Raw genomic sequence first — 13,918 nt, 5'->3', positions numbered from 1 at the left:
CTTTTAAATCTTTAAAAAAAAAAAAAAAAAAAAAAAATCAAGGGAACAGCTAGAGAATAGGGATAAAACTGGGGCACCATTCAACTCAGTGTTCTACTGTATAACTGGAGTTTCTCAACATGAGCACTTATTTTCCAAAATTCTACATCATCTCTTTTAGAATGCAAGAATGATCCATAATATAGGAGAATTTCTAAGGCACAATCAGCAGTAAAAACTCAAATCACTGAATATACACTCCCTTGTACATTAATTATAATCATTGAAAAATGCATAATGTACTTATATACACATATTACAAACAGATGTTCCCTATGGAGAAAGGAAGGGGCTGGGACAGGAAGAAAAAGATTTTCTGGGTTTATTTTTAATAATCAACATAACTAGCCCCGTTTTCTGGGTTTTCTTCTCCTCCCTGATATCTCCACTGTCCTTCTCACAGCAATTCCAAAACTACTTCAATGGTGATTCCATTAAGATTGTTTCATTTGTATATTTCTACAGAACGCAAAATATGAAATTTATAGAAATGAAAACCAGTAAGACCTTAATACAAATGACATCTAAAGATGTATTCATGCATGTGCCAAGTTCAAGACTCTAATTCATTATAAAGGATATTCTTCTGAAGTATGCTCTAGTACAAAAAATAATGATGCATTACATGTTATTCAAAATTCAAAGTACCACTTGTGGTACAGTGGATTAAGCCACCACTTGAGACACCTGCATCCTTTATCAGTGTGCCTAGTTCAACTCCTGGCTACTCTGCTTCTGATCCAGCTTCCTGCTTCTGTGCCTGGGAGGCAATGGATGACAGCCCAATGTTTGAGTTCCTGCCAGCCCTGTGGGAGATCTAGTAGGAGTTCTTGGCTCCTGGCTTTGGTCTGCTCCAGTCCCAGCTGTTGTGGGCATTTGAAAAGTGAACTAGCAGTTGCAAGATCGCTCTGTGTCACTCTGCCTTTCAAATAAAATGAAAAATAAATGAAATCTAAAAAAATACCCAAAGTAAAAAGTGGCTATCTTTATATGACAGAGGCAGATATCCTAAGAGAATTCAGAGGAAGGGAAGGAGAGCAAAAAAGATCCAGAAGGGCCAGTGTTGTGCACAGTAAGGCTGCCTCCTGCAGTGCTGGCATCCCATGTAGGCGTCAGTTCGAGTCCCAGCTGCTCCACTTCTGATCCAGCTCTCTGCTAATGGCCTGGGAAAGCAGTGGAAGATGGCCCAAGTGTTTGGGTCCCTGCCACCCACGTGGGAGACCCGAAGAAGCTCCTGGCTCTGGCCTGGCCCGGCCTGACTGCTGTGGCCATCTAGGGAGTGAACCAGCAGATGAAAGATATCTCTCTCTCTCTCTCTCTCTCTCTCACTTTGCCTTCAAATAAATAAATCTTTTTTTAAAAAATCACTGTTTTTGAGGAAGTGGTATTAAAAGAGTTAGGTCTTAAAGGAAAAGTATAGTTGAAGAAAGGAATGCCAGAAAGATAAAGACAAATATCATCTGGCTTTATAAGCAACAAAATCTGCAGAATAATTTATTAGCTGAGAGAGGGGCAACAATAACCTATAGGTGGTTATCAATGGTGCAGAATGAATGAATAAATGTATCTTGAAGCTGGTGCCGCGGCTCAATAGGCTAATCCTCCACCTAGCGGCGCCGGCACACCGGGTTCTAGTCCCGGTCGGGGCGCCAGATTTTGTCCCGGTTGCCCCTCTTCCAGGCCAGCTCTCTGCTGTGGCCAGGGAGTGCAGTGGAGGATGGCCCAGGTGCTTGGGCCCTGCACCCGCATGGGAGACCAAGAGGAAGCACCTGGCTCCTGCCATCGGATCAGCACGGTGCGCCGGCCGCAGCGCGACAGCCACGGTGGCCATTGGAGGGTGAACCAACGGGAAAAGGAAGACCTTTCTCTCTGTCTCTCTCACTGTCCACTCTGCCTGTTAAAAAAAAAAAAAAAAAAAGTATCTTGAAAGAATTTAATTTTTTTAAAGTTTTAGTTTATTTGAGAAACAGTTCCCAAACACTGGCTTACTCCCTAAATACCTGGATTGGCTGAAGCCAAAGCTGGGAACACAACCAAGTCTCCAACATGAGTGGCGGGTGGCGGGTACCCAAATACTTGAGCCATCACTGCTGCCTCTCAGGGTCTGCATCATCAGGAAGCTGAAGTCAGGAGCCAGAGCCAGGCATTGAATCCAAATATTTCAATGTCAGATGTGGGCACTTCAATAGGGATCTTAACCACTAGGCCAAATTCCTGTCTCAAAGTCTTAGTTCTTAATGCCAAAGAATATAGTCCTACTTAGATCTTATAAAAGTTCTAAAATTTCCCTACAGAAACAAACATTATCAGTAAGATTTAGCTTTGCAAGCCAATATGTGGTTAGCATATAAGGTTAAAATCCCAGCCTGCAGCACTGGCATGCCATATAGGCGCCAGTTCATGTCCTGGCTGCTGCACCTCTGATCCAGCTCCCTGCTACAGTGCCTTGGAAAGCAGCAGAGGATGGCCCAAGCCCTTGGGCCCCTCCACCCACGTGGGAGATCTGTTTTAAGAAGCTCCTGGCTTTGCAGCAGCTCAGCTCTGGCCATTGTGGCTGGGTGGGGAGTGAACCAGCGGATGGAAGACCTCTCTATGTCTCTACATCTCTCTGTAATCCTATCTTTCAAATTAATAAAATAAATCTTAAAAAAAGTCATAGACTATACTTACTAATGTTTAAGAAAATTGTACTTCAAATCTAGATATTTTATATATTAGTTTATATCAGAAACAGAATTCCAGATATATAAAATTTAAAGTGTCACATTTAAAAATTTTTAAAAAACTACTGAAATTCATCTTATATATATTTTAGCTCAATATATCACAAAATAATTTCATTATAATATGTAGTCAACATAATAATTGGGATATTTTACTTTTTTTGGATTGTCTTCAGAACGCTATGTATGTTTTATGTGTACATCTTAGTTCAGACTAGTCACATTTCAATTGTTTAATAACCCATGTGAGCAAGTAATGGCTTCTATATTAGACAGTACAGTATAGCCACAGCAGCTATGGACTTGAGGTATTTAGTAGGCCACGGATTTTTGAAGTCATGGCATGGAGGAAGCTACGGGTATAGAGCATTACAATAAACACTTTAGATTTCAAACTGTTTAGAAATACGAGAGACCAACAGCACAAACCTCCATTTACAAAGTGTTACCAGGCAGAACAATAGGATAGTAACCTGTGCTGTACAGCTGCCTCCTACTCCCTTAAGGTTACAACCATCTCCTGCAAAATGTTTATGTTGTTTGTTTCCTTTGTATCGCTCTGCTCCCCAAAGTTATTGCTACATTATAGCCTCACTGTACACAAAGATCTATGCTATAAGGTGGGAGGTAGGGCACATTCTACCATTATACCCATTTTAATGCAAAAGGAAAAAGTTCAAGGGCCATTTCTCTCCCTACTCATCACTCCCTAAGAGCCCAGCACAATCTCACATTACATGTGTTCCCTGCCTTCTACTTCTGTAATTTTGCTCATACATCACCCCTTCATCATACACATTCAAATGTGTAAAGTTTGCTACTAATAACACTGAACTAAAGGAGCTAGGTTACCATACCTCTTCAATTTCTACATTAGGATAAGCACAATTTACTACTGTCAGCAAAAGTAAATAAATAAAATATATATGTAAAATACAAAGTACTATTTTAAATAGAGATAAAGCTAGGCTAATATAGGTATAATGATTTATGACTATATTCCTTCAATAATCCTCTTTATCAGAGTTGGGCATAACACTTGCCCAGAGATTGAATCTTGCCCTACATCGGTTTAGCTGGCTTTATTGGAACACAGCCACATTCATACATACTTCTAGGTATTACACCTTACTTCTTTCTCATGACATTTGTTGTGGGAGAAGAAGCAACCCCAAAGCTATCAACAAAGTCTAAAATACTGATTATCTGGCATTTAACAGCACAAATTTGATGATCCCTCTTATTTATCACAATTTCATAAGGAAAAACTTTCAACTTACATGGCAGAGAACTTTTCTAAGAACACACCTGTAAAATAGTCAACCAACTCTAGTCAACAAAGGCCAACACACTGTTGATTTGTTGGCTACTGAGACAACTAAAAACCTAGCAGAATTCAGTGACATAAAAATCAGAAATCAGGGGCTGGCATTGTGGCATAGTGGGTTAAGCCATCACCTGCAATGCCGGTATCCCACATCCAGTACCTGGCAAGGCAGCAGAGGATGGCCCAAGTGCTTGGGCCGCTGCATGCAAGTGGGAGAGCCTGAAGAGGCTTGAGGCTCCTGGCTCCTGGTTCAAGTCCAGCCCAGCTCCAGCCATTGTGGCCATTTGGGGAGTGAATCAGAAGATGAAAGATATCTCTCTCTCTCCCCCTCTGTGTGTGTGTGTGTGTGTGTGTGTTCCAATAAAGCCACCTAAACCAATGGAGGGCAGAAAAGATCTAAGGAACATTACAGATGCCCCTGCCCATAAAACTGCTGAGAAGACCAACCATAGACTAATACCCAATTTAAACAGCAAGTAATTTGCAAGAGTAGGGAAATACATATTAGAAAGTTAAAAAAAATTATTGCTAAAAACAGCATGAGCAGTTCTAACAATTTTCTTCACTAACAGGGTTACAAATGTAGATTAGGAAATTATACACAAGAAGATGTTCATATCCTATGCAGGTAAATTAACAGCTAGACAAAAATTACATTTTTATATGTATTCATAGGAAAGTTTTGATTAGTAAATGTTTATTTATTTATTAATATTTGAAAGGCAGAAGCAGAAGACATTTATCTTCCATTTACTAGTTCACTCCCCAAATGGCCAAGACAGTGAGGGCTGGGCCAGAGCAAGGCCGGGAACTAGGAACTTAATCTGGATCTCCCACATGGTTGGCAGGAACCCAATTATTTAAGCTATCTTCCGTGGCCTCCCAGGGTAAGCATCAGTAGGCAGCTAGAATGGAGAGTGGAGCTGGGACTCCAACCCTGGCACTCTGACATGGGGTGGAGGTGTCCCAAGAAGTGTCTTAACCACTAAGTCACTCACCTCTATGCCTTTATATATAATTTTGCTTGTTAAAAAAAAAAAAAAAACACATACATGTGACTCAGGTCACTGTGCTGTAGACACTCATTTCTCACTAGAGACTAATTATCTCCAAAGATTATCTCCAACGATTCTCTAAAATGTCAAGAACAAACAAATGCACTCTCACTAGGCAGTCCACTTTGATTTCTATGTGTATCCAACCCAAGTGCACATAGGAATAGGAAGGGGAGATGTTGGGGTTGTGGTGTAGCTGGTAAAGCCACGGCCTGCTTGCTGGCATCCCATATATGTGCACCAGTTTGAGTACAGGATGCTCCACTCCCAATCCAGCTCCCTGCTAATGAGCCTGAGAAAAGCGGAGGATGGCCCAAGTGCCTGGGCCTCTACCACCCATGTGGAAAACTGAGATCAAGCTCCTGGCCTCTGGCTTCGGCTGGCCCAGCCCTGGCCACTGCAGCTATCTGAGAAATGAACCAGCAGAGTGTTGATCTCTCTCTCTCTCTCCCTCTCTGTAACTCTGACTTCAAATAAATACATCTTTAAAAAGAAAAGAAAGAACAGGAAGGAGAAGAACAGTCTGAATCCCAGATGTACTGCTTTTAGAAGATAATATTGGATAAGTTCCCCCTCTATAAAATGAGGGTAATGCCTTCCATGAACACTGATGTGAAAATCAAATAATCTAGCATAATGCTCCCATAGTACAGATGTACTCAATGAATATTACCAATTCTAATTTGTCCAGGCACCACACTGGCAGAAGAGTTCTTAAGAGAATAACAAATATGACAGAGAATGTCAGAGGAACACTTAAAGACTGAGAATGGTCAAAAAGAAATTTTGGCATCAGATATGGGGTAGGAAGAAGCAGAATTAAGTATTTTTTTCTTTTTTTTTTTTTTGACAGGCAGAGTGGACAGTGAGAGAGACAGAGAGAAAAATCTTCTTTTGCCGTTGGTTCACCCTCCAATGGCCGCCGTGACTGGCGCGCTGGGGCCGGCGCACTGCGCTGATCTGAAGGCAGGAGCCAGGTACTTATCCTGGTCTCCCATGGGGTACAGGGCCCAAGCACTTGGGCCATCCTCCACTGCACTCCCGGGCCACAGCAGAGAGCTGGCCTGGAAGAGGGGCAACCGGGACAGAATCTGGCGCCCTGACCGGGACTAGAACCCGGTGTGCTGGCGCCACAGGCGGAGGATTAGCCTAGTGAGCCACGGCGCCAGCCAGAATTAAGTATCTTAAATATCTGAAAATACTTCTTGGCAACTCCTGAGAGCAAACAAAGGAGCAACAGAAATTAAATAGCACAGGGGCAAGCAACAAGGTATGTTCACAAGTTGTTAGGATGGTTTTCATTGTATTCTGACAGATAGCATCAATTAGTTTATCTGTGAACACCCCAAATTCAGTAAGGATAATATCTTTTATCAACTACTTGTGGTAGACTACTCCCAAACAGGGCTAAGGGTGTGCAGGTTCCTCTGAAATATGGCACTGATGCTCTTCTTGCCAAGAGGTATAGTCTATTTCACCATCCCTTGAACCTGGGCTGGCCTTATGATTTGTGTTAACCCATGTGATACAGAAACAACACTGAGAACTTTTGCCCACAAAGCAGCACAGGCTAGCCTCCTGAGGATGAAAGACCACATAGAGAGAACTCTTGTAGCCAAGGTCACATTCCTTGACTGAGGCCATCTTTTGCTCCATCCAGCCTGAGCCTAGCCTCCAGCTGAGGGCAGCTGGGTGAATAAATAGGGACCAGTGGAAATCAAACAGAATCCACACAATAGTGAGCAGACACACTGGTTGTTACTTTGGGCCACTAACTTTTGGAGCAGCATTTTACACTATAGTAACTAATATATATACTATCTGTCTGAAGAAAGGATACGTTAGTATACCATATGGTAGCTTGATAAATGGATTAAAAAATAAACACCCCCAAAAGCAAAGCATTTAGGGACCCCTGCTACACCATGAGAAAAAAAAAAAAAAAAAGGAGAGAACTTATAGACCCGAGTATTGGGTCAATGTGGCAGACATATTCCAAAAGAAAAGCTAAATACCTAATTTGAAGAAACTAGCAATGAAGATTATCCAGCTTCTCTTAAAAACCCCATACTTATTGAATAGCCTTTGATTATAACTAGATTTTATACATAACTGATGATCAGTATCAGAATTCATTGGTGCGAAGGCATTTTCCCCACTAAAAATTGACATCATTCTGGTCTGTCAATTTAATAACTAGATTTTAATCATGCTGGGATGTAGTAAGGTCAATGTCTGAGCAGATGGTCAAGTGGGACCTACACAAAGACCAGGGCAGCCAGCTTGAATTCCAGGCAATATCCCTGTTTTCTTGATGCATAATTCTGAAAATTTCAGATATCAGAAATTCCCTATTAATAATCATTTACTGTTTATTATAAAGATAATAAACTCTAGAGTCTTTGAGATGTGAGCTGGAATTCTAGGTCATCACCTGCTAGACAAATGATTCTGCACACCATGTCTTGGACTTACTCCAATCCTCAGTTCCCTCATCTGCGAAAGGACTGCATTAACTTGAGAGCTAGTGAGGAACAAAATCAGGATGCCAGACAGTAGCTCAACCTTTGTTGCCGGAAAGCCAGGCTGAAAGACAAGCTACACTGCCCATTAGCTATGTGTGGAAGAGATTTCTATATTTTGTATGAAAGTTAGACTCAAAGTCGTGAAGCGTATTTCCATTCCAAATATCTAAATGGATTAAAAAATCGTTTTTATTTAGGAGATTAAGTCATTGGTTAATAGAACAAATTATTTCCTACCTCACAGATCTAGAATTTCTGGTATTCAAACCCAACTGCTCAATTTTTTAATAAACCAAAGCCAAAGATAAATTAAAAACTAACATTGTCAGCTATCCAAAATGACAGAATGAATCTTTACCTAATTTAAGAAACAAAATTAAGTATTTCCGTCTATACATGTCTATAATATGCTATTTCTATTAAGTTTTACGAATGAAAGCAGGTCAAACAAGAGTCAGCAATTAGTTAGAAGCACATAGTTTAAACAAACAAAATTAAAGAGTATGTACTGTATAATGACTGAGAATCCACCCTGGTCGTAGTCTCTGTATCATAGGATTCAGGGTCTTGGGGAAGAAAAAAATGTGAGGCAACAAATATGCTGCATAACAGCAATAACAGGAGACCCTAAGCTAGAGAAAGGAAAGGGAGCAAATACTGCAAACAGATGAGCACAGTGGTACCACAAAATACTCAAAATAATGCACTCAAAGGATAATCTTCAAGCAAAATCATGTAAACCAATCAGGGAATGAATGAATGGAGTGAGAACTAGTTTCCTTAGTTTCTCCTGCCTTGTGACAAGAGTGAGATTACCATAATAGGGCAGACCACCATATACCACCCATCATAAACAGTTTTAAAAAGCTTTCCTTATACTCATGTAAGAGAAAAGTAATTCAATAGTTAACATGATCAAACAGCAAGCTTCTTCAATTTTGCCAGTTAAAAGTCATCAAGGTTAATACCCAAGAACACCAACTGTACTGCTTTATTCAGGGTAAGCAATCAAATCTTAGCTCCCACACCAACCAGTTCTCTTCAACTGGTTGTAATTTCCAAAAACCTAAATACTTCAGCACAGAGAAAAAAGCCAAAATTTCAAAACCTAGTTATTTAAAAATGTTTAAATGTCATACGATTACAAAGGACACAGCTCCTTAATATTATGAAAGATAGATAGATTTAGATTTAGAATGTCAAACTTTTATTTATTTCAGGTTTCTCCACGGTTAAGAGTAAATTCATCTCAAGAGCCAAAGTACATTGTGTTTAATTTATAAGGATAATAGCCATATTCACCCTACCAGCTAAAGTGAGGTGAGCCTCTGAAAAAGATAAGACTGCTTACATTAAAGGAGAAACTTGGAAATTTAAGCCCGTTTCCTACTTTCTTCACACTTCTAAATACATTTTTTTTTAAAGAAACTAGAATTGTCTCCAAAGATTTCAGTTTAAACTTAAAAAAAAAAAAAAAGATATCATCCTTGTCCAGTTACCTAATCCAACCTCATTTAAGCAGTTACAAGTGTGAACTCCGAGTAGCAAAACAAGTCTGTACAGGAACACGGTGAGATGAGCCCTCCTACAAGAGTACTGTCTGCTGAGACGTGCTATCTACTACTCCAGATATAACATGTCTATGGTGTAACCCTTTCTGGGGAGCTGAAGAAAAAGCAGGCTTATTTAAAATAAACGCTCAAGGGAACCGACCTGTTGGACCTAACTTCTCAGACAGGTGCAGAAGCTTGCCTAAAGCCCGCCCTCCGTGAAGCACCCACTCAGAAAAAAAAAGCCTCCTCCATGCAATGGATTTGGTGGCAACAACACTTGGCTTCTAAGCCACAAAGGGATTCCTTCCGAGTGGGGAGGATAAAACATTAAGGAAAATAAAGGAGAATCGGGCAGCTCCAGTGATTGATCAATTCAAGTTCCCACACAGGAGACCCTGTTTGAGCCAAGACCGCTAGCACATACCCTCACACTACGTGTTGGAGGACGAGGGGCTCTCAGGCGCCGGGCTGAAAATCCGGGGGTTGAAACCACACCAGAAGCAGCTCGGGGTTCTTATCAAAACAATAGCGAGTGGCACATGTCAGGCGGCCCACAGGCGCAGGGGGATAGAGGGGCGAGCCCGGCTCGGGCTGGAGTTGAACTTGTCTCAACCCCTCCCCCAAGTCCCACCGCCGCGCTCCGGGCTACGCGAAAGTGAAAACGAGGGGGCGCCCAGGGCCCTGCTCGCTTCCCCCTTCCACTCCCCCTCCTCCCCCGCCCGGCCCCGACTGCTTCCTCACCGGTCTCCCGGGGGCGGAGACGCTGAGTTCCCCGGGGACCGGAGTTAGTCACCAAGAAGAGGCGGTGACAGGGCGCACGGCTCGCGTCGCGCACTCCGAGGCCTAGCCGCGCGGGCTTGGAAAGCCGCCGGCACGGGTCTCCGGCGTCCGGGTCCCGCCACCCGCGGCCGGTTGGGAAGCCCCCTCCTTCCCTTCCAGAGGGAGTCTCAACTCCGGTCCCTCCCACCCCTAGCCCCGGCGGCTCCAACGTCAGACCCCACTCCCGACCGAGGAAACGCAGCCCTGCCCAGCGGTTTCCTGCTCTCGGGGTTAGGGATTCCCTCCCGGGGGCTGGGGGGGACTGCGGCCCCGCGACGCTGACCCGAGCGGGGATCCCCTCGGTCCCGGGCGGGGATCCCGGAACTGGCCCCGGAGTGCGCGTGTGGCCGCGGCGGGGAGGGGCGAGGCGGGGAGTTTCCGCCGCCCCGCAGCCCGGAGACAGCCGCGGCCAGGAGCGGTCCTCGCGGCCGGCGGGGGACCCCAGCCGCCTCCGCCCCAGCCCGTTTTACCCCCCAGCGCGCCGCAGCCGCTGGCCGCGTGCGGTCGCCAGAGGCAGAAAACCGCGGGGCCCAGGGCCACCCGTCACTTTCAAGTCGCCCCGACAGAAACCCCGGGCGAGGAAAAGGAGAGAGACAAAAGGGCGCTGGAGAGGGAGTCCCCACACCCCGCCGCGTCCCCTGTGCCCTGCCCGGCCCTTACTCGTAGTGGCGGAAGATCTCGTTGGTGACTTTACAGTAGAAAACTTCCTCGTCGGGCCGCAGGTCCGCGGGCGGCTTCTGTCTCACAAACGGCTTTCGGTGTAGCAGCGGCATCTCCTGTCCGCCCCGCGGGCTCGCCCCGACCCTCGGCCGCCCGCGTCGGCCCGGCTTCCCTATCAAAATTGGAGGGAAAGGAAAGCCGGTAAGGTGGGGAGCGCTCGGCGGCGGCGGCGTGGGCCGGTCCGCGCGCCGGGGGCGAGCTCGGCTGCCTTTTGTGTGACTGACGCGCCCCGACTGCTACCGGAGCTGAGTTCTCAATCCTGCCCCGGCGGGAGTCTTAGACGAGCAGAGCCGCCGCCTCGGCCCTCCTAGCGCGCCCCGCCGCCGCTCGCCCGGCAGCCGGCTCACAATGGGGCCGCACGCCCTGCCGCGGGCGGGCGGTGCGGGAGCGGCGGCCCCCTCCCCCAGCCCCGGCTCCCCGCCCGCCCGCCCGCCGCCGGGCTCACAACGTGCTCGGCGCGCAGCCGGCCGGCCCCACGCCGCGAGGGCGCTCGCCGCGGGCGGACCCCGGCGCCGCTCCGCTTTGTTCCCCGGTTCTCGCCACACTTCCCTGGCGGCGCCGGCCGGCTCCCGAGCCGCCGCGCGGAGTCCCTCACCTGCGAGCACGCCGACGGCCGCTTCGCTTCCCCTCTCAGCTACAAGAGCGGCGAGGGGCGGCTCCGTCCCCCCAGGGGTTCCCTTCTCGCCTGCCCCGCCGCGCCCGCGGCTGCCGCCTCTCCCGCTGCCACTGCCCGTCTCCGCGCGGGGAGATCGCGTCCCACCGCCGCTTCCCCGCCTCTCGGAGCTCCTGGGAAGTTTCTGATCTACTTTCGGCTGCGAAGGAGGAAGAGCGGCTGGGAGGAGCTTTTCGCTGCTCGCTGCTACCTTTTTATTGGCTACTCGATGACTTTTACAGCCTGTCACTGATACAGGAAGAGACGGCGGAGAGCCTGGGAGAGCTACATTATTAATTAATGGAGCAACCCCTCGTGAAGGATCAGAAGCATCCTCCATGTTTGAGATTATCAGCCAAAAGATCGAGCCGCTGGGGTTTCGTAAACACCCGGCTAACAAAGTGGAGCCCTCACCCGCAAGCCTGGCACCAGCGCTTGGCTGCACGATGGGAAGCGGACTCCAGTTACGATTTAACTTGCAGTTTAAAGGTGGGGAGTGAAATGAAGAGGAAGAAATAATTTTGGGGGGAATAGTTTTGTTCTTCAAAATTAGAATCCATGTCTCTGAAAAGCGTTTGCATGCGTAAACATCCATCTTGAACGGGCTACACCTATCCTGACAGCCTTTCTTTTTAATACTTGGGACAATTCAAAGATCTGGGCAGCAGAGGAGAAAAATCAAAAAAGTGTGTTTAAAATGTTATCACGCCTATGGGACTCCCACTTACCCACAATTAACGCACCTTTAAAAAGTCGTATTTATGCCACTGTATTTATTTTGCCAAGGATCTATGTTTAATTCAATTAGGATTTTTAAAAGAGTATAGATTTATTGGTGATATTTTCTGTAAACCAACTTTCCCGTGTCAGTAATTTTCATGTATGAAACCAGCTTAAATGTTCATAATACATGTGACTTTTGAATTCCAAAGAATTTTCGAAACTATAAGTAACTCAATGTTCACCGGTTTTGTGTGTGTGTGTGTGTGTGTGTGTGTGTGTGTGTTTGCTGCTGCTGGTTTTTATACCTGCTTATTTGCAAACTAACAAGAAAGAGTAAGTCTAAAAGTAAGCTTCGTTCATCATTTCTTCTAATTATCAGTTCTGTGGAATGATAATAATTACAGAAACGACGCGGGATCAACTTTATGTCTTCAAACAGTACAATTGTACTTGGGAGCAGAAGGTGTAAGAAATCTATTTAAATCAACAGTTAACATTTTTTAATTTCAGGCTTCTTTTAGCTGTTTATATATCTAGCAAAATAAACATTGTGAAAGGAAAAATACTCTGGGTGTTTTAAAAATCATTAATGGTATTACACCACATATTCATCCTGTATAGAACACAAAAGTCACAGAACCTTGAAAATGCTCTCACTAATAAGCATACACCTTAGTCTGAATACACTCTTCAAAAAACTGGGCAGTTAAGGATTTGATGCTTTAAACTGGTTTTCAAATAGTATATTGAGTGATAAGTTAGAACTCTCTACCTAGAAAGTATTAATTTACTAGGTGCAAATTACCAGTTTAGCAGGTGAAAAATTTAGAGCCCAGGAAGGTAGACTCAAACCTGTAACTAGACTTCAACCCGTATGGAAACTCTCACAACTCAGAATTCCAACCTGTTAAGCAAAAACATGAAATTCTCTCTGAATGTTTCCATATTTATATTTCAGATCTCACTATTTGGTGGGTTAAAGTGATTTGGTTAAAATCATGATTAAAAGCAGTAATATTTACTATTAACAAAATTTCAAACAGCTAGATTTTTTTCTTATACTAATCAACATTGAAACTTCATGCAATCTCATCAAAATACTGTCAAACCCAATTTTCCCTCTATCTTACTCAAATGTCAATTCAATTATAACCTAGTTCTCTGACTTACATTCCTAGGGTTTAATTTTTAATATTTAATAAATATTACACATAGTTCATTACTTCAAAATAACTTTAGAAAATTATAATATATTCAAAAGTTTAGTTTTAGTGTGTTCATAATAAATTGATAGCATACCTATACTGCCTAATCAAATAACATTTAAAGGCACTCTACACATTTGCTACTAGAAGCTTACCTAATGTATTATTATTTCTGTATCTTGGTATCATAGTTATTTATTAATTACTTAGCTTTTGAGACTGAAACACTCATTACTAGATTCAGAAGGCATTTAAAGGATTCTGTCATGAAGTGAGACTTCATATAAAAACAAATAGAAGCATTATAAAAGCAGCTATGAAAGATAAAGTAACACAAAAAAGAAGTAGAAAATGCAATGAAATTAAAATCATTTAACTTTTTAACTGTCTAATTCAATTAAATATTTATCAAGCTTCTTTTTATGTATGTCAGCAATGTACTTGCTCATGTAAGACATAACAGGCTGGCACCGCAGCTCACTAGGCTACTCCTCCGCCTGCGGCGCCAGCACCCGGGGGTTCTAGTCCCGGTTGGGGCGCCGGATTCTGTCCTGGTTGTTCCTCTTCCAGTCCAGCT

The 13,918-nt window shown here is 44.3% G+C and overlaps 1 protein-coding gene across 8 annotated transcripts in view; it reads right to left on the bottom strand.

Annotated features, from left to right (window-relative positions):
- BAZ1A (bromodomain adjacent to zinc finger domain 1A) overlaps positions 1–12,693 on the bottom strand; it is a 104,312-nt gene extending 91,619 nt beyond the window's left edge. For 4 of the 8 annotated variants that reach the window (XR_011380762.2, XM_051822162.3, XM_070053756.2 and 1 more), the window contains exons 1-2: positions 11,357–12,693; positions 10,702–10,873 (exon numbers count right to left, since the gene is read on the bottom strand). Coding sequence is in view for 4 of the 8 variants with exons in the window: in XM_051822162.3 (XP_051678122.3) it covers positions 10,702–10,873; positions 11,357–12,008 (824 nt within the window). In the remaining 4 variants the exon portion in view is untranslated. Of the gene's footprint in view, positions 1–9,382; positions 9,862–9,963; positions 10,156–10,701; positions 10,874–11,206; positions 11,229–11,356 lie in introns of those variants that run through there. The other 4 variants (XM_089309781.1, XM_089309782.1, XM_089309783.1 and 1 more) reach the window with 4 other exon arrangements.
- Between the last annotated feature and the right edge of the window lie 1,225 nt (positions 12,694–13,918).

Source organism: Oryctolagus cuniculus, chromosome 12 (assembly GCF_051225735.1).
Source record: "Oryctolagus cuniculus isolate XC-2025 breed Fujian yellow rabbit chromosome 12, ASM5122573v1, whole genome shotgun sequence".
In the NCBI taxonomy this organism is placed as follows: Eukaryota; Metazoa; Chordata; class Mammalia; order Lagomorpha; family Leporidae; genus Oryctolagus; species Oryctolagus cuniculus.
The sequence above is the reverse complement of the archived record's forward strand: the minus strand, read 5'-3'. Positions and strand labels throughout refer to the sequence as shown.